General features: G+C 50.3%; 7 protein-coding genes across 7 annotated transcripts; 4 read left to right on the plus strand and 3 right to left on the minus strand.

The window, feature by feature from the left end:
* Nucleotides 1–101: 101 nt before the first annotated feature.
* VFPPC_13485 (ribosomal protein) lies at nucleotides 102–3,110 on the plus strand (the record flags this gene model as incomplete). Its single annotated transcript, XM_018291260.1, has 11 exons — nucleotides 102–221; nucleotides 283–804; nucleotides 864–1,077; nucleotides 1,132–1,509; nucleotides 1,573–1,815; nucleotides 1,875–1,939; nucleotides 2,314–2,368; nucleotides 2,435–2,441; nucleotides 2,517–2,697; nucleotides 2,824–2,934; nucleotides 3,024–3,110. 11 exons carry the CDS (start codon nucleotides 102–104, stop codon nucleotides 3,108–3,110), a joined length of 1,983 nt encoding a protein of 660 aa, XP_018147744.1.
* Nucleotides 3,111–3,919: 809 nt separating this feature from the next.
* VFPPC_13486 (Yip1 domain family) lies at nucleotides 3,920–5,025 on the plus strand (the record flags this gene model as incomplete). Its single annotated transcript, XM_018291261.1, has 3 exons — nucleotides 3,920–3,964; nucleotides 4,097–4,493; nucleotides 4,607–5,025. 3 exons carry the CDS (start codon nucleotides 3,920–3,922, stop codon nucleotides 5,023–5,025), a joined length of 861 nt encoding a protein of 286 aa, XP_018147745.1.
* A 228-nt stretch (nucleotides 5,026–5,253) lies between these two features.
* On the minus strand, nucleotides 5,254–5,876 carry VFPPC_13487 (rhodanese-like protein; the record flags this gene model as incomplete). Its single annotated transcript, XM_018291262.1, has 2 exons — nucleotides 5,254–5,570; nucleotides 5,618–5,876. The coding sequence occupies 2 exons, from the start codon at nucleotides 5,874–5,876 to the stop codon at nucleotides 5,254–5,256; spliced, it is 576 nt and encodes a 191-aa protein (XP_018147746.1).
* Nucleotides 5,877–6,669: 793 nt separating this feature from the next.
* On the minus strand, nucleotides 6,670–8,566 carry VFPPC_03546 (cytochrome P450; the record flags this gene model as incomplete). The annotated part of the gene is made up of 4 exons (XM_018283038.1): nucleotides 6,670–6,992; nucleotides 7,058–8,025; nucleotides 8,144–8,294; nucleotides 8,401–8,566. The coding sequence occupies 4 exons, from the start codon at nucleotides 8,564–8,566 to the stop codon at nucleotides 6,670–6,672; spliced, it is 1,608 nt and encodes a 535-aa protein (XP_018147747.1).
* Nucleotides 8,567–11,608: 3,042 nt separating this feature from the next.
* Nucleotides 11,609–12,103, plus strand: VFPPC_13488 (peptidase inhibitor i9 domain-containing protein; the record flags this gene model as incomplete). The annotated part of the gene is made up of 4 exons (XM_018291263.1): nucleotides 11,609–11,623; nucleotides 11,691–11,731; nucleotides 11,853–11,921; nucleotides 12,013–12,103. 4 exons carry the CDS (start codon nucleotides 11,609–11,611, stop codon nucleotides 12,101–12,103), a joined length of 216 nt encoding a protein of 71 aa, XP_018147748.1.
* A 935-nt stretch (nucleotides 12,104–13,038) lies between these two features.
* VFPPC_03547 (kinase) lies at nucleotides 13,039–14,511 on the plus strand (the record flags this gene model as incomplete). The annotated part of the gene is made up of 2 exons (XM_018283039.1): nucleotides 13,039–13,241; nucleotides 13,350–14,511. 2 exons carry the CDS (start codon nucleotides 13,039–13,041, stop codon nucleotides 14,509–14,511), a joined length of 1,365 nt encoding a protein of 454 aa, XP_018147749.1.
* A 732-nt stretch (nucleotides 14,512–15,243) lies between these two features.
* Nucleotides 15,244–20,712, minus strand: VFPPC_03548 (chitin synthase 6; the record flags this gene model as incomplete). The annotated part of the gene is made up of 3 exons (XM_018283040.1): nucleotides 15,244–16,633; nucleotides 16,697–20,371; nucleotides 20,432–20,712. 3 exons carry the CDS (start codon nucleotides 20,710–20,712, stop codon nucleotides 15,244–15,246), a joined length of 5,346 nt encoding a protein of 1,781 aa, XP_018147750.1.
* Between the last annotated feature and the right edge of the window lie 647 nt (nucleotides 20,713–21,359).

Below are 21,359 nucleotides of genomic sequence, written 5' to 3' on the forward strand. Positions count from 1 at the left end.
TTACTCTTTCTTCAACCCCACTAGGGTTAATTCCACCTCGATCCCTCAAAAGCTGATTTTGTCTTGTAGCTGAATTACTTCATCTGATCACATTAATCAACATGGAGGATCGCCGTGAGCTTCGCCGCATGCCCCAAGGAGAAAGATGTCCCGAATGTGGGAGTCAACGGTGGTATTTGGAAGATGGCTTAAGATTTTGTTCGAGAGGACATCAAATTGAGGTAAGACATCTTTCTGGCCTGGTTAGCACATTGGAAGTCGACCAAGTTCTTACCTTGGTAGGGTTTTATCCAATTTCACGTTGGCGATGAAGAAGATGCTGGCAAAATGGGCCCTGTGGTCCGGAGGGAAAAGGAAAGACGGGAAACAGAAAAGCGCCAACTTGCCGGACAGGAGGGACACTCCCTCTTCCTTGAGGCCATTCAGCTGCTCCTACGAAAGCAAGTCTCGTTTTTAGTCCGTATCAAAGGTCACGCAGAGGAATTAGAAACGGTCGTTCGAGATCTCTGGGATCTACGCATTCGCGGGTACAGTTCCAACACTATGGAATCCAATGCGTCAGACACACAACTCGAAATGTTCAGCTCCCAGCCTACTTCCACCGACGAGGAGAAGAATTTGTCTTGGAATTTGCGAACCAGAGCCCAGAGCTGGGATCCTGAACGCGGGTCTGATTGGCCAATGCCCCGATTACCCGAAACTATTGCGACTTGCTATCTTGGCTGTCTCTTATTGAGAATCCCTACAAGATTGGGCGATCTCTACACGTGGGTGTCGAATGGAAACATGCCTTATTTGAGAGCTGTGAGTTGGTCGTTCTTATGTCTGGCCGTCTATTCACTTGAGAGTCTAACGCCTGCCAGTTTCAAGAGCTGCCACACGAGATGCAGGATCGAATGCCTTCTGCGTATGCCAACGTGATGAGGCTGGCTTCACGCTCAGGCTTAAGCGGGGAGGAACTGCACAGAACTGTTATGGACAACGTTTTGTCGTACAAGTCGAATTATGATATGACGTTTCCAGAGTTAAACTATATTCCCATGCTTATCGAGTACACAAAAGAACTTTGTCTGCCTCGTATGTGCATACCTCCCCATCGCTTGGGCTTTGACGTGGCTAACTTCAGAGCAGCCGAAACAATTGTAGTTGCAAGACGACTTGCATCGTCTTTGGGCCTTGTGTTTTGCTTTCCAACAACGAAATCAAGGATTTATGCTCTTGATAATCCCGAAGTTCAAATTGTCTCAGTCTTAGCCGTAGCGGCGAAAATGTGCTTTCCATTTGAGATCTCCAGACTTTCTCTCCTAGACCTCACAGGGTGCTTATTGCCTTCTTTCAGCTGGGAAACCTGGAAGAGCATATTCCCAAGGGAAGGCTCAAACCTGGACCAAGGCGCACAGGAGCAAAATGGGTTCGACAATCTGACGCCTAACCAAATCACGAGTATGACGGATGAGGATTTTGATGCCTACATGACACATTTATCAGCGTCAATTGATCATAGCAACAGTGAGTCGGCGAAGCAGAATCCGTACGGGTGTACAGGGTGAGTACTAATGAACACGTTCACAGATGAGGATGCAGTTGCCCAATTTTTTCCACCTGAAGCCCAGCATGCGCCTCCCTCACCTAAAATGGACGCATCAGAAGGAGATGTTGAAGAGAGAACCCGTCATGTTCTTGCACAATCTGTCAAGCAGCGTGATGGAGGCAAGGATGGTGCCATTTCCGGCAAACAAGGCGAGATGATGTATGAGGCATTCCGCACAGTTGAAGACCTGTCACCTATTTCCTATGCATTTTACAAAGCAGCAGGTTGGTTTATACCCATTGATCACCCAGTGTTTATTGCGCATTTGCTCACATGCTCACAGGTGATGTATCTGGGCTGTCGATTGACACCATGACAAGGGCGACATACATGTTGGAGCACCGGATCGTATCATGGCAAAAGAAGTCACAAGCAAGAGCATAGATGGGTTGGGTCATGTAATTGGCCAAAGAAGCACAATTTTTGTACTTTATAGTTGCATGAGTTTTATGAATGATACCCAGACGATGAAGACTTACACCAACCACGCACGATGAGGTCTCAGTTTCCAGAGTGGATGTGGTATCCAAGCTTCCATCAATAGAGAGCACCCTGGCAATTGCGGCCGCCAGCAGCCCTCTCCGACCCACAAATTTGAGAGCACTGGCTGGTGGGCAGACCAGTCCACGAAAGCAAGCACATCAAAGTTTTCCACGTGACCGGGGGTATGACCTAGGGTTTTTTTGTGTTCGCTCCTTGAGCCCCACCAACTTTGCGCGCAGACTCGTTCGGCTCTACGAAACTTCACCATCGTCAGCGTCACAAAATCAGTCAAGAGTAAGTGCTGTCGTTACGACCCCTGATTATTCAAAAATATTGAAAGATACTGACATTTCCGAACAGTGCAGATGTAAGCTCGAATTTCCGGCGTCGCCAGCCTCCGATTTCCACGATTTCGACCGACCGTACTGACAAAGAACCCTAGTTTCGTGAAGACCCTGACGGGCAAGACCATCACCCTTGAGGTCGAGTCCTCCGACACGATCGACAATGTCAAGTCCAAGATCCAGGACAAGGAGGGTATTCCCCCCGACCAGCAGCGACTGATCTTCGCTGGCAAACAGCTCGAGGATGGCCGAACTCTGTCCGACTACAACATCCAGAAGGTTCGTTTTACATGCGCACCACGATCTCGGGAATACAGCAAGTGGCTGGGATTTTCATGGGAATTCGTCGGGAAATTTGGGATGGTTCATAAAAGGCTGACTGGTATTTTTTTTCGACGCCAATAGGAGTCCACTCTGCACTTGGTCCTCCGTCTCCGTGGTGGTATCATTGAGCCCTCGTTGAAGGCTCTGGCCTCCAAGTTCAACTGCGACAAGATGATCTGCCGCAAGTGCTACGTACGTTTTTCCCCAGGGTCATATGCGCATTTAATTCAATATGCGCCCTCACGCCTGTCCATATATTCAGAAGCTAATTCTTCGTCCAGGCCCGTCTCCCTCCCCGTGCCACCAACTGCCGCAAGCGAAAGTGCGGACACACCAACCAGCTCCGACCCAAGAAGAAGCTCAAGTAAACGGTTTCACCCATGGATGTGGCGTATTGGTTTTTGGCATTCTGGGGATGGCAAGGACAGAGGCGCTTCACGGTTGACGAGCCTGGCTTTGTTTCTATGTTAGCATATACAGCTGAGGCAATCCAATCTAGATGATGGCCACGAATGAAAGTTTTTGCATCAATAACAACATCTGGTCTCGGCGAAGGAGTGATAAATCGATAGTGATGCGATGTGCTGGAGGTATGGTTCTCTATACCGAAGGTTTTGGAGTATTGAATTGTCGAGAGGTCAATTGAGGACTTGATACATCATATTGGCGAGGATTAGCCAATGGGACAATTTCACAGACTGCATGTACGAATCGCTTCTGATGTCATGCCCAAAAATTGTAGCAGCCGTGACATCGAGCTTGCAAGATTGCCTGTAGACCTCTTATGCAAGTCATCCGTCTGAGAGGTAAAGCTTGCTCACACTACCAAAAGCGACGCCACGCCACACCAAGTTTTCGCCTATCGGAAAGGTGTGTGCGGCGGGTCCGCAGATTGTGGCTGGTGGGTGGAAGCTGTTTCCTCGGGTAAAGCGCGGGCATTTGGACGCTGCCTCTGTGGACAGCCCAGGGATGATGCACAGCTCCCTAGTGCTGCTGGTGGCTGACGACAGCTTGCACATGTGTCCCTGGCCAAATCGCAACCACCGTCAACAGCAACGAACTCGCAACATTCCACTCGAAGGCCTTAGAATAGCGGGATACGAGCTCGGGTGACTTGCCAAACGACTAAGAAGCCAACAACACTACCACCATTGGAACCAGAATACCTCCTCCGAATATGTCTGGATCTGGATACGACGCGGTGGTGGACGTGGATGACGAGGTACGACAGAAACTCACGACTTCTACTCAAGCAAGGGCATGCGTTTTTGATGCGCTGCCGAACGTCTCCTGCTCACCTCATTCTATCATACACTAGCTGCGCCTCTTCCAGTTTGCTAACATACTGGTCTAGGGCGACCTGGGACACACTGATCTTCAAGAAGATCTCGAATTCCACACTTCCAATTTCAACGACACATCCCACGGCGGCCGCAAAGGTGCTCCGTCAACCCTTCCTCCTCCTGTCACGGCCTCAACAGGGGCATCCTCATCGAAACGATTTCTTTGGTCCATATCCTTCTATTCACAGTTCTTCGATGTCGACACAACAGCTGTCCTGTCGCGATGTTGGGCGGCGCTCTATCCTCGAGCGAATTTCCTCGACGTTCTTGAGGGTAACCCCGATTTGTACGGGCCGTTTTGGATTGCGACGACTGTAGTGTTGATTCTGTTTTTGGGAGGCACAATCAGCGACTGGTTATCGACGAGGGGCACCGCGCAGTTTGCATATGACTTTAGGTTGTTGAGTGGTATGTTTTCCCCCCTCGAAATACGTTAGCCCCTAGGGCCGCCATTATTTTCCCGAGAACTGTGAGACCCTTGGCAAAGAATATCGAATGCTAACCATTGCGTGCCTTTCTAGGTGCTGCGGGTCTGGTCTACGGATACACTCTATTTATCCCCGTAGCCCTCTTCCTCGCCCTCCGCTACTTTGGCAGCGAGTCTGCCAATCTTCTCGAATGCTGGGCGCTGTACGGCTACTCTAATCTCATTTGGATACCAGTTGCAATCATCAGCTGGTCGCCTATTGAAATTCTGAACTGGACCTTTGTTGCCGTTGGCTTCGGTCTTTCGGTTGCGTTCCTGCTACGCAACTTGTATCCCGTACTCAGTGCTACAGACCGCCAGGTCAGCAAAGTGCTGCTGATTATTGTTGTCATCTTGCACGCAGGGTTGGCCATCACCATCAAGATCCTCTTCTTCGCGCACAACAGCCCAGCCGTGAAGAAACCTGCTGGTGACGATAAGCCCGCGGGCGACAAGCCAGTATTTCTATTCTAAGGTCCCTAGCTAGAGCTGGCGTTGAAACTCAGAAAGAAAGGGAGAAAGCATGTCACGCCGAACACTACAACTCGTGCTCAGCAGGAGAATAAATGGGAAATCATGACCAAGTATCTTTTAGTGTCCCACAACTTGTGGACAAAGTATACCAGTATTGTACAATATAAAGCGTTATCTATCAGCCAACTTAATCCGAAATGCCAGTCCCAATCACAAATCCAACCCCCTTTAGTTCTGTCCAAATCCCTCTCCCTGCTTAACCCTCTCAACCGGACCGTTCTGCGCCTCCCAATCCAGCCAACTCCCCGGATACTCACCCACGTCCTCCCACCCAGCATGCTTCGCCAACCCAGCCGCCGACTTCGCCCTCACACCAGCCTTACAATAAAACAACAGCTTCGTATCCCTCGACGGTCTCTCAAACCCATACATGTCCTCGAAATCCGCATCCGGAATATGAAAGCTCTGCACAGCCGACGTAATCGGGATATTTATAGCGCCAGGAATCTTGCCCGTCGTCTGCAACTCCGCCGGCTCGCGGACATCTATCTTCGTTAGCTGGGCTCCTCACCCCGCAAAGTAGGCTACATACCAACAATAACCACCTTTGCAGGCGACTTATCCTTCCCATCTACCAATTGTTTAATCTCGTCAAATGACCATATCTTGCTCCCGGGGACGACGTCATCAGAGTACCACCGACGAGATACGCCTATCCGCGGGACGGCTTGCCATTTTCGCGGAGGGACATACGCCGAGGCGCGGATATATCTATATGCAGTGGGAGCAGGTCGAGCCGTGGTGCGGAGGAGCGTGGGCGCCGCGGCCGTCATAAGCCGACGGGTGGCCATGTTGATATTCCGAGGTGGTTTCTGGTATGTTGGGGTTTGGATTGAGTATGGTGCAGCTACTAGATCCCGTTGGCGAGTAGACTTAACCTTGCGCTCAGTATATGTCAGACATACCTCGCACAGTCGCGTGGGTAAATGGCGGCACCGTCGACAATAATTGTCGGTGTTGTAGTTGAAATTCGAGATGGATGCAGCTTGGCTGGTGGTTATCACTCCAGAGCTGTGGATACCTCGGGAAGCTCAAGGTCCAATGTCGCAATTTGCTGTGCCCGTTTTGGACTACATTATTGACTGGCCCTCACCTACTGCAACGCCACGCTCAAGCAGCAAAATTAATCACCCAGCACGTCAGACACAGCATTTTAGCTTAATGATTGATTCGCTAGTCTATATCAAAGACCTTCCTATCCCGTGATGACCTGATGAAATACCCCGCCATCCAATAATTAGACCACCGGCCAGAGCCCATGGTGAAAAGTATATACAAAGGTTTCAAGTTATTAGAAATTAGATATCCCCAAAACTCCCATCCGCTCGTCCGTTCATCAGCGAGATTACTTGTGACCCATGAAACCAACTGGTCTATTTGCATGCCACCGGCTCATTAATGCAATGCAGTTTAACACTATGCTTCGTCCTCTGGATCGATAAATTGAGCTCGTTGCCGGCTTATATCGTCTTTGTCTGGCAGCCGACGGTGATAGGTCAGTTTTGCGCAACCACGGGCTGTATTTGTTGTTCCTCATTTGTGAAATTCTTTTCACCGTGCCATCCTTTCACGCCCCATTACAATTCACCATTCACGCTTCTCAAAGGTGAGAGGGCAGTCGTCCTTGGGGAAGATGGTGGCAAACACCTTGATTTCCTCAGACAAAGGCGTGGGGTGGTGAGTCCACTTCATCTGCACTGAGGCCTTGCCAACCATCAAGGCAAGGTTGAGCTGAGCATAAACTTGACCAAGGCAGTAATGAGGGCCAGTGCCGAACACCAAGTAATTCTTGGCGCCCTTTACTTCGGCGTCTCCAGAGTAGTATCGCTCAGGGTCGAAGTAGTCGGGATTCTCGTACACCTCGGGGTCATGCAGGGCCATGTATGTAGTAGGAACAACCATGGAGCCTGTTGCAAAAAATTATTAGCTTTTGTAATTACCAAGGCACTCTACAATGAATAACTTGGCTCACCCTTAGGAACTGTGTATGAATCGGTAATGGGGAATGGCTTCTTGACCATGTAGGGAACCATCAGCACAGGAGGACGGTATCGCAGCAATTCGCGAACGACAGCGCGCGTATAAGTAAGAGACTCAAGCTGGTCCATGTTGATCTCGGCGTAAGGGTCTCCATTGCGGATCTTGATATTCTCTTCGCGAACGCGATCCAAGACATCAGGTCGCTGGGCGGTGACTTGGAACAGCCAAGTTGCCGCACTGCTGGTGGCATCCTGAGAAGCGAAAAGGAAGGTGAAAACAGTCTGAGAGATTTCGTAGTCGGAGAACATGCGGAGCAATGGAGAGGGCTTTTCAACGTTTTCCACATTCTCGCCCTTCTCCTGAGCCTCGCGCCAGCGCTCAGACTGAATCATCTGAAGAACCCATCCATCCATGATGCAAGTTACCTCGCCACCAGCAGCCATGCGGACTTTGCTCTTCGCGGCGCACTTGGCGAACTCCACAAGAACCATGTCGGCGGCCTTTTTACCATACCAAGTCTTGGTAAAGGGGATGATGATGGGGAAGTTGACAAGCTCGAGGGCGGCGGTGATGAGATAGTAGTCGTCGGCAATCTTTTTAACTGCAGCATCGGACATGTAGTGGCCGACAAAGGTGCGGCAAGAAACGGCGCACATGAGCTCACGGAATTCGGGCATGAATGGGACAGGCTTTCCGTTGTTCTCCTTGGTGACATTGAGGAACTTTGCGAAATACTTCTTGTAGACCTCCTCCTGACCGGGCAGATAGCATTCGAGGGCCTTGCGAGTGAAGAGACCATTGAGTCCCTTGCGAAAGTCGACATGAGCCTTGCCGTCAAGGAAAACCCAATTGTCGTGGCCGAGGAGTTTGTGGGCAACGTCGACGACGCAGGGCTTGACGTACATAGGCGAGTTGAGAACTTTTCGAGCCATATCACGGGTAGAAGCAATAACGACGAACCTACAAGATAAGTCACGGTATGGTTAGTGTCACGACTTGACGTAGCTAGGGTATAGCCCATGTTTGGCCGGCTGATGCGCGCCGCTTTGGAGCAAATAGAGTCCGGTGCAAAACTCACTTGTGGAAAACAGAGACACAGCTGAGGGGGCCGCTAGCCCATTTGGCATAGTATTCCTCAAACTTGGGGTCCATGGATTGCAAGAAAGGCCCAATAAAGGGCATCTTCCAAGCTGGTCCAACAATTGACCCCTTATTCATGATGTAGCTGACTGCAAAGTTGGGTACCAAGTCAGTAACAATTCACAGCCAATACAGGCAACAAGAGTTTCCGTCACAGACGGGTCGCTCTGGTGTTCAAGATTGGAAATAGCATACCTTGGTCGTAGACAACACACATGGCCAAAAGAGTCAGGAAAATGGTCCAGGGGCTGGCGGTGGTGACAGCCTCGAGGACCATGTCCAACTGAGGAGGGAAGTTGAAGGTGCCATAGGAGCTGGCCAGCATGGAGGAAAAAGCAGACGTCGAGGTATTCGTGTCCATGACGGGCGATTGCGACAAACGTCGAGTGTCGCGTCCTGTCTTTTCGAAGTACGGAGTAGAGAAATTGGATTTAACAAGAGGAAGAAAGTTGTCGCAAAGAAAATAATTGGGGTGCTTTCTGTTGAGCACTGGAACCCAGGCGGGCGAGACGGGAGACCGGGTAGCGGGCCCTGGACAGACTAGATTTTTTTTTTAAATTTACTCCAATATTCCCCGTTGACAGGCCACACAAAGACACCAGACCACAAGGGGAAAGGGGGACTTGGTACAAATGGGAACGGCGCAGTAAAGAAATAGGATACATGTAGACTTATTAAATACGGAAAGAGCAGCGGTCAAAGTAAAATTCGAGACGGGGAAAGTGCGAGGAGCAGGCGGCATGTCCACGGAGAGCAAGCAATGGGGCACGGCCATTTGATAGGACTTGGGGGTGGATGGACTTGGCGATTGGGCACGCAATTTCAACACTGAACACTGGACCAGACCATTGCCTTGTGGAGGCAGGCATCGAGGTGGTGTGGTGGTCGATCCGTGTCGGCCGGGTGTCAAGTTCCTCCCGACTGTCAAGTCAACAGCCAAATTGGAAACATCAAAACTCCGTACCGTCCATGGTCTGGTCTGGTGTGTTGAGGTGCCTGGCACCTTTCATGCATCACCATGCAGATGATTTGATGGTGGAACTCCCAGTCAGAAATGGGTTCACTGCAGCCGGCCCCTGGCAGTTGCTGCAGGCCAGGGCCGTTCTGGTTGGAATCAAAATGGGCTGGGCGCGGGGTTCTGAATGGTTCTGGCTGGCAACGTCGCCCGTTTTGTACTAGTCTCCGATTGTGGCCCCCTTTGCAGTCGCAACCGAGATACACCTGGGACATTGCTGGACCATTTGACTCCTGCGCAGTCTTGAGCGACACTGAGTGGATGGATGAATTTCCATTTAGCAAAAGAAGCAAAGGACGCAAAAAAGAGCCGAGGACCTGAAGCTCCTCGCAAATTCACAGCTTTTTCCCTCTGGTCGTATTGGTAATCAGTCGAACTCGCCGTATCAGTATGTACGTACTCCGTATTGAACCTTCCACTTCCACTTGCGCCACTCCCGGCTGGGTGGTGTGTCAATGGACAGGGATGGAGCAAAGAAAGGTACTGGACAGTAATCCTGCAACACCGACTCCAGCAATGATATTTTGGTTCTGGCCAACGAGAATACAGGTATTGAGAAACGTCTGGTAGAGCTGTCTGGCTCCTTTGGCAGTTTGCTGGGTTACAACTTACAACATTGTCCTGCGTTACGGAGTACTACCGTTGTCTATCGTTGATATACCTTAAGCGCAGGGCATTTGAGTTCTTCGGACCTGGCATCATATTCAATGCCGCTTCTAGCTTCTTGACAAATGCTCAAGTCTACACTACACCACTCTCTCCGAATCCCCATGCACTCGCAACACAGCTTGCCCATCACGAGGGCCACGTCGTGAAATATTGAGTGTATTTTGGCTCTGTTCACATGAGACGCCAGCGACGGCGGCATAACACATAATTCTGTTCTCTTGCTTGTCAGTGCAGAGGCCGTGGCTGTCTTTGTGCATACACACACAGCTGGCCTGCATATGCCACCCTCACCAGAAAGCATTAGCGCGGTCCCAACGCCAAGACTAGCGCTCTTTACTCAGAGCTCGCACGAAGTATTCGTATTCGTATCCGCCACAGGAAGTCAAGGATATCAGACTTGACATTAAGCTGTGGCACCCATGTCACGCCACTGTCAACGTTGAAGCAAGAGCGGCGGCACGGAATATGTCAGGTCATGTCCTCCAGTGACGATGTGAAAGATCAGGTGCCCAGACAACGACGACTTCACAAGGTCAAATCACAAACCACTACTGCGATCCTTGCGCAAGATGACATGGAGTAATAAGCTTTGACATCTGGAGGGATAAACGAAGTCGATTGAGACTCGAGATTCTTGCCACAATCACTCTTTACGTGTGCACCAGCCAGCACGTGCAGATGCCATGGACTCCCAAAAAAAAAAAATAATAATAGTAATAAAATAAAAAACAAAATCACCGGGGTAGGTCCTGAATAGTGCCAGGAGCGCATACTTCTATTTATGTCTGGTGTTTTTCGAAGATGTTTTCCTTCTGGTACTTCCCTGGTTATGAGTGCGTTGCCGGGCATTTTGCAGTATGCGCTCGTTCCACAACCCTCCAAGATTGCATGTCCATAACATGCTGCAGGGTAAGTGGCTTTGCTTGATAACATTGAAAGCGTTTTGGGCGGATATCATCTGCTGTTGATACAGTCAGGTCACAATTTGCAGAGATTGGTGTGACTATTTACATCTTGACGAGGCAAGGTTTTGTGCGTGAATTGTTCTCTTTTTAACAGTCTCCGTTTCACCACCACATGTCAATACCACCAGAGAACTTGGGACGTGAGGATCCATACGGCATACCAGCGAGTACCATGGGACATGATGTACCTACGAGGGCAACACTGATTGGGCGACATTCCCTCTTTAATATTTTTCTTTCCTTCTTTCTTTTCTTTTTTGTCATGAATGGAAATCGTACAGCGCCTTTAATGGCTGATGGGCAGGAGTCGAAACGAAGCCGAAAATGAGGTTACCCTATAGACGGATGGAGGCACTAAAGACATCACATCGTATGAGGAACCAAATGGTTACACAGGACTACGAAAGAGGCAGGAGATTACGTGGGCACAGAGCCGAGACCCAGAAAATTGGTCACGACGCGATCAAATGGGCTGGTTGCACGTCATTTTGCGACCAGACCCAGGCTTGATAGAATGCTTATGCACCGTGCCAAGTTCCAAAGTTGGCTCAGAGTTTGGGTGGATAAGACTGGATTGATGACACCTCCGCGGCAGCTCAATACCTTTGTGGCCAAACCATTCGGACTGAAGCATACAGGTAATAATAAGCGCATTGTTTCACGTCTTTTGGCAGGCTCTGGACTTGCACCTCACAACCACAAACTCCACCATTATATCTACAGACGACAGCTATCAACCACACAAACCACCAAGATGCCTAGCTACATTGTACGTCGACGATACAAAATCAACCCTATCATAGAGCAAGTTGCTGATGAACATTTCCACTCGACAGGTTACCTGCAAGGACGATGCCAGTGACGACCAGATCAAGGCGTATGACGACCCCCTCTCTTCTCCAATGTCGATGCTTTTAATTTGCATCGCCACACGACCAAATCGCATGGTCTGGATATAAGACAACTGGATATATAACTGACCGTATCTGCTACTACAGCGCCAAGCAACATGCCATCGACCAGGGAGGCAAGATTACCCATGAATATACCCTGATCAAGGGCTTCGCGTAAGTCCCGTCCCGTTCTTACAGACGTCTAAGACATGCATGTTGGGCCACAAGGTCAGCTAATGCAGCGTGCATCTTTCACACAATACAGAGTTTCTTTCGACAAGGACGTCATGACGACTCTGGAGTCAAACGAACATGTCAAGGCCGTTGAGGTGGATGGTGAGGTCAAGGCATTCTGAGCTCCGAGTTCAGGCCGTCCAGTCCGTCCAGTCCGTCCAGTCCGTCCAGTCCAGCCAGCGAGGCTAGGCGGGGCAGAACAGGCAGACACTCTGAAACTGTAAGACAAAGAGGACAAAGAGGGGGATGTGCTACACGAGCACTTTATCCTGTTGTGACTATTTACGATAGATGAATATTAAACGTAGGCGCCAAGATGATTAGTTGAGACGACGGCTCCTTTGTTTCGAGACGTATTTGGGATTTGATGATTGCCCTCCAGGGAGCGATGACGCGGGGCTGTCTTGTCTGCCTCTGTTCCCCTCACTGCCCCTGCCCCGTGCACTCCGCCCATGTCGCGTTGGGTGAGAGAGCCGCCTGCTTGTTGACCCCTGCTGTGCTGAGCTGCACAGGTCTGGTAGGTGCTGCTGTGACGTAACGACTTCATGTTTGATGGCCTGTTGTGCTGCCTCCAGTCAAGGGCTCTGTCTGGGCAGTCAGTCTTTGGTGTCCATGCTGGCGGTCTTTCGGCTGGTCACGGCCCACGGTCCACGGCAAACCGCCAGCCGCCCAAGGCCGTTCACTTGCTTCAATGTGACTGGCTCGACCGACTCGACGGGGCAAAATCATGAGACCGGACCAGTCAGTCCAGAGACTCCGGACACTATCGACTTTCGACCCCAGATTCACCACCATCTAGCATTTCCATTGTCTAACAGCCAATCTCGACACAAACCTACTCCGCCTCGAGAACCCAACGCTTACTCATTCCCTTAACATCAACCGTCCGCGTTTCTGTAGAGACTGCTTTCAATTGCATTGCACACTTACCCGAGCACATCAACTCCAACCCTGGTGACTGACACCTGCCATCCGGCTTCGGACATATTCGTCTGTTACGTCCCTCACCAACCGCAATCTCTATAACCTGGTTGGCATCCTGAGTCGCCATGCTGACATGCGGACCTCAACAACATCGCCGTTGAGGCTATGCCGGCCGCGTCCCTCTTCATACCTTTCCAACTCTCGCTATACACAAACCTGTCGAGGCCTTCATGCATCGCGGCCGTTGCGGTACTCTCCGCAGACGGTGTCTGATGTAGAGATTGCTGCTTTGGCTAGACAACACCAGCATCCTCTCAGCCTCGCTGATCTAGTTAAGTATGTCTGCACGATATGGAGTCATGGATTCGTGCTTCCAAGTCGTTGTTTGATCTTTGAACAGGGTCCGACCTCGACAGTTTGCCCAGCTGGCTAACACCATATCAGACACGGACGACCACCTCTATCCGAAAAGTCCCTCCTCTCATCTGCCAATTTCACACTCTCTCTGCTCCCAATCCGACTGGCAAGACGGATCCAAGCCCTTCGTAACCTGCCTTATATCGTCGTCTCCAACCCCAACATCTCTCGCATCTACAACAACTACCTACACTCGCTATCCATTCTCCTGCCATACTGGCACGCCGCGAGTCACGGCCAGCCGATTTCCACCCTCAAAGACGAAATCGAATTCACAAATGTCCTGGCCGAGCTCGTCGCAACCCACACCGACACCATACCCATTCTTGCCAAGGGCTTCCTTGAATGTCGCAAATACATCTCTCCCGCCGAGGTGACTCGCTTTCTGGACGAGCATTTACGCGCTCGAATCGGCACAAGATTAGTCGGCGAACAACACATAGCTCTTCACTTCAGCAGCCAACCTCACTTTGCTCCTGAGGATAGTCCCACGCCATGTCCCGAACACCCTTCATATATCGGCGTCATCGATACCGCCTTGAAGCCCTCTCTTACCATTGACTCTTGCGCCGGCTTCGTAGCCGACATTTGCGAGCTGCGTTATGGCTCCAGGCCTCAAATCTACATTGACGGCGAACCAGACACAACGTTTGCTTTTATACCCATGCACCTGGAATACATTGTAACCGAACTGCTCAAGAACGCATTCCGTGCCACTGTAGAAAGCCGGGCTCGTGAACCCGTTGTCGTCACCATCGCACCCGAACCACCGCTTAAGGAGCAGCCCGGCGGCGCACCACTGATCAAGCAACCCGACGAAGAGCGCGGCCAATTCCGCAGCGACGCCATCAAACCTCTGGACGACAACGCCCCAGGTGTAACAATCCGTATACGAGATCGAGGCGGCGGCATCTCGCCCGACGTCTTACCCAACATCTGGTCATACTCATTCACTACCTTCTCCGACGACGACGGCTTCCCCGGTTCAGGAGGAAGCACAAGCGGGGATGGTCTCAGCGCCATCGCCACTGCCAGCACGGGCGGCAGCTCCATCGCCGGCCTGGGATACGGCCTGCCTTTAAGTCGTGCATACGCCGAGTACTTTGGCGGTGGCATCGCCGTCCAGAGTCTATACGGCTGGGGCACAGATGTATACTTGCGGCTCAAGGGTGTAGGGAATCTCGACTGACCGACCACCTGAGGGAGGTTCTAGAGCAAGAAACACAAAGAAAACACATCAACCTTTCCCAAGGTCCAAATATAAATGATACCAATGATATTGCCCCGGATAGCGGGTAACTATTAAAATTGCCTTTCACACAAGATAGCGTAGAAAATGTCCCAATTTTTCAACATGATTTCACAAAATACAAGTTTCCAGCATCCTAGTGACTCACTTACTCAACAACTTAGTAGAAATCACATCACGACCAAATTATTTGCAGAGATACTATCAAGCCGAAAACGATACATTATCTTAAGAATATGTCTGTGCGCGATTGCGTGTCTAGCTGAGTAAGTCGTCCAGGCTCCCACCCAACCCATACCCATATTTGTGAGTTGCAAAGATGTAATCCAAACTATTAGAAAAACAATTATAAATAAAACAAAATAAGGATTGCACCATTCTCAGTACAGCAATGGCCATGTATTACCAACATACTATTTCCAAATCTCAAACGCCCGTTATAGAACAGTACCGAAACTATGGCAAAAAGCGCAAACAGCTCGACTCTTATCTGCACAATATTCTCACCCGCCAACAGTTCGCTCGCTTAATAGTTTTGTGTCATGACTAGAATCAACCATGTAATAACGGCCCAAAAAGAAAAATGAAAAAGAGATTTTACGCCCCAAAGAGCCACCCATTGGACTCATCCATGCACCCCATACGACCATATGAGAAGCTTCTGACACATCATTACATGTTCTCAAGCTCGCGATCAATCTGTCGGTCCATGAATGTACGTCTTTCCCCGCTCAACTCTGTCTGCAGACGCTGCTCAACAAGGGCTCGCACTTGCTTCTTGGTAACCGTGTCGAGATCAACTTCACGAAGCACAGACTGGATTGCTTCCACAATGGCAGTGTCATCAGCCGCGATGTGGCCGCGCTGGAAGTCAAACGAAGTCGTCGACACGTTCTGGCCCATTGGGGGACGATTACCACCCGCGTAACCTATGGCAGATGATGATCGATTGCCAGCCATGCCCGGGGCGGGTGTCATGTTTCCTTGCCCGCGCAAGTTCATAACACTACCCCGGTTTGCTGGGAAATCCTGGTATGGTGATTGGCTGCGGTTCATGTCCTGCATCTGGGTTCCCATAGACATCATGGACTGTCTGCGGATGGACGCAGGGGCGTCGTGATACTGGCCCTGTGCGGTAGGTGCACGATTCATGTTGGCAAAGGGAGCTGGTGACTGAGGTGGCATATAGGTATTGCGTCCACCCATTCCCGTCAACACTGAACCCTGAGGAGCCGCGGAGTATACCGACTTAATCTCGTCCATCTCGTACTGATCGGGGTAACCGTAGTCTTGCTTCTCTTGATATCCGCCACGGCGACCGGGGAGGTTATTGGCCAGAGCGTAATCATCCCATCGTTGCAGTGGAACAGAACGAGGATCGAATCCCTCATCGTCGACTGCAACTACCTGTTTGTTGCCCTTCTCTCCAATGACGACACGAGTGTTGCCCCAAGAGAAGTTATCTTGGTTCCAGAATGAGTAGATTGGGAGGATGAAAGAGTAAATGGGGAACGCAATGATGTAGATAATCATCCAACCAATGTGTTGCCATTGTCTCTTGAGGATGAAAACCAATGCTTGCAGGCCATACACGGCTGCCAACATTGCAATAGAAATGGTTGGGAACGGTCCAGTATGCGAAGCCACGCGGTAGATCAAGTAACCCAGATACACACATGTAGCCGGCAAGATGATGGTTCCAAAGAGATCAATGAAGACGACAAAGCGCATACTGAAGCAGCAGAAACCGCACATTTCCTTTAAGCGCATTAGCTCTACCAGGTTGTGAATCGTGGAATTGATCCAACGACGACGCTGAGAAAGCAGAACGCTCCACGATTCTGGTGCGGCAGTTTTGCATTGAGCGTCTCCAATAAACTTGTACGACATGTATGGGAAATGTTTTGTCATTAGTGTGGTCAGGTAACGATCCTCACCAAGAGACAGCAGGTTCTTCTGATGCAGCGTATCAACGTCACAGACGGCGTATTCTTTGATAACAGCATCAGAAATGAGTAGAGGTTTGCCTTTGTCCACGGTCCGCAGACGATACATGGTGAAACTAGACAAAAACAAGGTTAGTTACAAAGGCGTGCAATTTAGACAGAGCGTAATGGAGGCTTACCATCCGGGCAAGCAAGTAACACTGCCGAAGAGAGACTCGAATGCCTTGGCAAGGTGGTGAGAAATGAAGTACTCGTAAACTTGAATCATGGTTGTCCAAGACTTCTCGTCATTCTCCAGGCTCGTCTCACCACAGATACCGGCGATCTTGGCATTGTTGGCACAAGCGGACACGAGACGGTTCAGGGAGTCCTCGCTAACTGACGTATCGGCATCCACCATGAGCATGTACTCATATAATTCGGGGTCCACGCCAATAATGTTGTTAATCTGATGGAACATTTCGAGCTCTAGAGGATTCATTGGAGCCCGATGGTGAACTCGGTTGAGGAAGCTCATGAGGAGGATCTGGGAGTCACGTTTGCCACGATTACCAGGCTTTGTCTTACCCTGCTCAGACTCCTTGCCGACTTTGACGACAACGAGGTACGGAACGACGTTACCTTCGTACTCGTAGAGTCCCGAGTAGACCTTGCCGTAATTGAGCTGCTCACTACCAGGACCAACGGATTTGAAAGGCAACGCAGGAGGGTCGACTTTGGGGTCCACACCCAGAATATCAAGAACAATCTTTGGCGTTGGGCGATCATTACCTTGACCCACGATAACACCGTCGCAAATTACACAAATCAGCTTTCGTTTGTTGTCATATTGTAGCGCTGTGAGAGAATCCAACGCCTTCCGCAAGGAGTCTTCACCTTCTGTGTAAGCGGGAACCTGGCAGATGACAAACTTGTCTTGTGGTGAGGGTCGTCGTTTAGACGCGAAGCGAAGCGCTGCAATAAACTTAACCAAGATGACAGAGCAGATGATAATAGTGAAGGCCAGGAGGATCCAGTTGTTCACCGTGCATCTCGGCGTGTCACGGAAGTCCGTAATACCCTTGTAAAAGTTTCGCTGAATGCAGAGCCAACTGTTCATGACCTGGGCGTGCTGAGTCTGGTTTCCAACTGAGTTTTGAATGACCTGGTCCAGGAGTGACTTGACCTCCTGACCAGGATTATTCTTGAAAATGTCGGTAACGCTCTCGTCCAGGAATTTATACATGGCGGCATTCTTATAAATATCCAGTGTGTGGAAATAATCCGTAAGATCAAAGATCTGATTACCGTACATTCCCCATGCGCGCTGCATCTCGTTTCCTTGAGACTTGACATCGCCCTCACTCCAGACAAGGTCACCTTTGTAGTACTCCTTTATTTTGGGCTCAAAAACGTTCCAGTACCACAGGGAATCATGCAGCTTGCTGGTAGGATTGCCGTAGAAACCCGAGGTGTGAACTGCAGTACTGAACTCCGCAGTATTATTCTGAATCAACCTTGTCGTCTCCGCGATGCCTAGGCCTTTGCATACCTCGTTCAGAGGTGGGAAAATGTAGTTGTCCAAGTCGTATCCAGCCAGAGGCATCATGTTTTCCGTCGTGGTCTTGACATCAGTGTCACTGTGTTGCTGCTTGTAAAACTTGGTAATGTCGTAGACTTTGCCATAGTGACTGACCCAGAAGTCGTCTCCGCCTTGATGTGTTGCGACCTCTCTCCTGCTCCAGGCTTTATCAAAATTGGGACAGAGAAGGCGCCCAAACTCAATAATCCAAAAAACAATAATGGCATTGATGAGGAAGATCAGAAACACCAGAACAAACTTTTCTCTCCACGCCATCCGAACATCAGGACGTCTCATGCGACCGATATATCGCAATAATGGCGACGGAATCCAGAATGTCAAGGCCCAGACAAATCCAACCCACACACGGCGACCCATCGAGACTTGTTTCGTCTGAATCTTCTTGTTCTTAGCGAGTTCCGGGTCCATAGTGCCAGTGAAGTCGCCTTCAGGGTTGTAATAGATGTCATCTTTGTAAGTGTCGCCCTTGTTGCCTAGTCCATAGTCACCATTACTGACGTTACGCATTGCTGAAGGCGCCACAGATGGAGCAGGATGTGGGCTTTGTCCAAGACCCAGTTGGCTTTGACTAAAATTGCGAGAGTGTACAAGGTGGTCATTGCTGCCGTTGAAGCTGGGCTCGAGTCCTTGCTGTGGGAAGTAGCTACTTCCATTAGCGGAGTAGCCAGTGTCAAAGCCGGATCCAAAGGGGTTGACGTTCATGGCCGGCATGTTCATGTCGTTGTGCTCGGGCTTCAGGTCGAGCATGCTCTCAGCCTCCCACCAAGCACCTTCTCGCATCCATACGCGGTCTTTACCAACGAAAACCTCTCCGTTGCTCCAACCTCGTTCAAGAGCCCAGCTTTCGATGCCATCTTTGCCATCCTTGCAGCCCAGAATCGAATAACGGCGGACAAACTCGTCAAGGTCAAAGTCGGCAGTGAAATCAAGGTTTCGATTGCGTCGATTCGCCCATTCTGGCAATCTCCATGAGCGCAGCTGACGCGAGACAGTGCCTGCCGACCAGGCAGAAGTAACAGATGGCAGAGCGGCAAGCTGTGTGGGGGAGTCGTCAGTTGGGTGTAGAGATAGGTGATACCACAAGCGATTGGACCCCAATACGGCAGGCAAATCGAAACGCCCAGCACGTCCAAGGTTAATGCCTTCACCATTGATGGGGAAGAGCAGCTTGCGAAGAAAGCCGCCTTCTTCTGCTGCGTAGGCAATCTTTTCAAGGACGACCTCGCGCTTCTCCAGCTCGTGCTGTCGTTCACGGCCCTCTGGAGTCGTCATGATACCCAAATCCGGACTGACATCTGCCACAGCCTGCTGCATCTCCCGAAGAACTGAGGAGCCCGCAGGTGATACATTGACACCGTCTTCAATCATTTCCGTATTGATGCCTTGAGAATCATCAAAAACAGAGCGCATGGAGAGTGCCTTGCCCAAGGTGATTTGGGGCACCTCCATTACGGTGATGGAGACAGTATCCCCAGAATCTTGGTCGGAAGTTGGAGTTCTCACCCCTCGACCATCGGGAGACTCGTCCCCATTCCTGATACGGAGCATTTGCGCGCCGATGGCCTCATTTGCTTTGGAAATTACCCAGTCCACGAGAGACTCGTAAAGCCCTCCAATAAATGTCCATCGGTCCTCAGTGCTGCACTGTCTGAGAAGAGTCTCAGGATCGATACCCAAGAGGCCACTGACATCTTCGCAAATTTCTTCCAGTGTATCCGATTCTACGCCATAATCCAGAGTATTTCCGAGCTTCAGCAAACCAGCCAATGTGGAAATGAAGTTTCTATGAGCAGAGCCTTTGATACCAATATCCTTGAGTGCTTGGCGAAAATCATCGGCGGAGGCACCATCATCGGCAGTTGGGAGGTAGGAAGGTGGATCATAGGTGCCTGACCTCGACAAAAGAGTGTATGAAGATGGACTTTGAAGCCCCAAGAACTCTCTCTCAGCGGGAGTTGAGGCAGATGTAAGGAGATAGTAGAAAACATCAAAGGCTCGATAGCCCGCCTCGGATGGGATGTTCAGCAGTCCATTGACTGTATCAATGCCCCCCTGAGAAAGGGCAAGCGATGCGGCAGTAAGGTTTCCAGCCAGGTTCAGAGTCAACGTTATACCCAAGGCTGCTTGTCGTGGCGTGGAAGGATTGTATGGAGTCACACATCGAAGAAAAGGTTGAACAGCATCAAGGGCTTTGTAGACCGTAGACGGAATCGAGAATGGAAAGCTGGTGAGAAATGGAGTCAAGACAGACGGCGTTGACTGATGAAGAGAGCTACGGAGTATTTTGATTAGCATTTGAACATAATAGTAAGCCTTAGAAGCTCTCACATACCCAAGAATAACACATCCATCTTCGGCTCGTCGACGTGCGTGTTCCCAGGCTTTGGTAGCGAGTGTAGGGTCAACAGTAGGGTTTGCTTGAGCGGCAGTCAGCCAGGTATTGACAACCAAGCTGGTGCTGGATTCTAATTGATGAGGCTGAGAGGCGAGATAGATGTTGTGTATGGCGTTCAGCAAGGTAGTCGTCGAAACCTGTGCAGTCTGAGGGCCACCTGCTCGCTGATTACTAACGCCTTCAGAGCCAACTGAGAATATGGACATGCGGTTCGCCATCTTGGGCAATAGTTAGCCCAGTGATGTCCACGATGGGACGTCGGCGGCTGAGATGAACTCGATGGATGTTGGTTCGATTTTTTTTTGGCGGCAAGACTCGGCCGATTCGAGGCGAAGGTTTCGATTTTGATGTCAAAACAATGGATCGACTGGAAGAATAGCAGCAGAGATCCGAGTGAGAAAAGCTGGGAGACAAGTGGTGGTAAATGGACGTGTCGAGGAAAATACACGAGTTCTCCTTTTTTGTCCACGGCACCGTCGAATTGGACAGACAGAGCTGAGGTGACTGGGCAGCGTAAGAAGCAACGGAAAGGATATTAACGATAGAAAGGAAGCTGCCAAAGCGAGTGAGGCAGGCCTCAGCAAGGCTTGAGGGCAATAAAATCAACAAGCAACGGAAATAAGCCAACGATGAAGCTTTTTCAAGAGAACCAAGAATGAATAGAATACAGGACAAGAGTGGGTGAGGGCGCTGGTGGTGCCACAGCCAAAGCAATCGCGCTGATTTTGGAATGGACTAATGAGACCAGACTCAATGGTATTGGTATGGCCAGGCACGGCCGGGAGTGTCTGGTTGTGAAGAACAAGTCGAGAGGAGGACCATGGTCTCAGGTATTGCGTCGGGCCAGAAAGACCAAAAGTGCAAC

Source organism: Pochonia chlamydosporia, chromosome 2 (assembly GCF_001653235.2).
Source record: "Pochonia chlamydosporia 170 chromosome 2, whole genome shotgun sequence".
NCBI classification, from domain to species: Eukaryota; Fungi; Ascomycota; class Sordariomycetes; order Hypocreales; family Clavicipitaceae; genus Pochonia; species Pochonia chlamydosporia.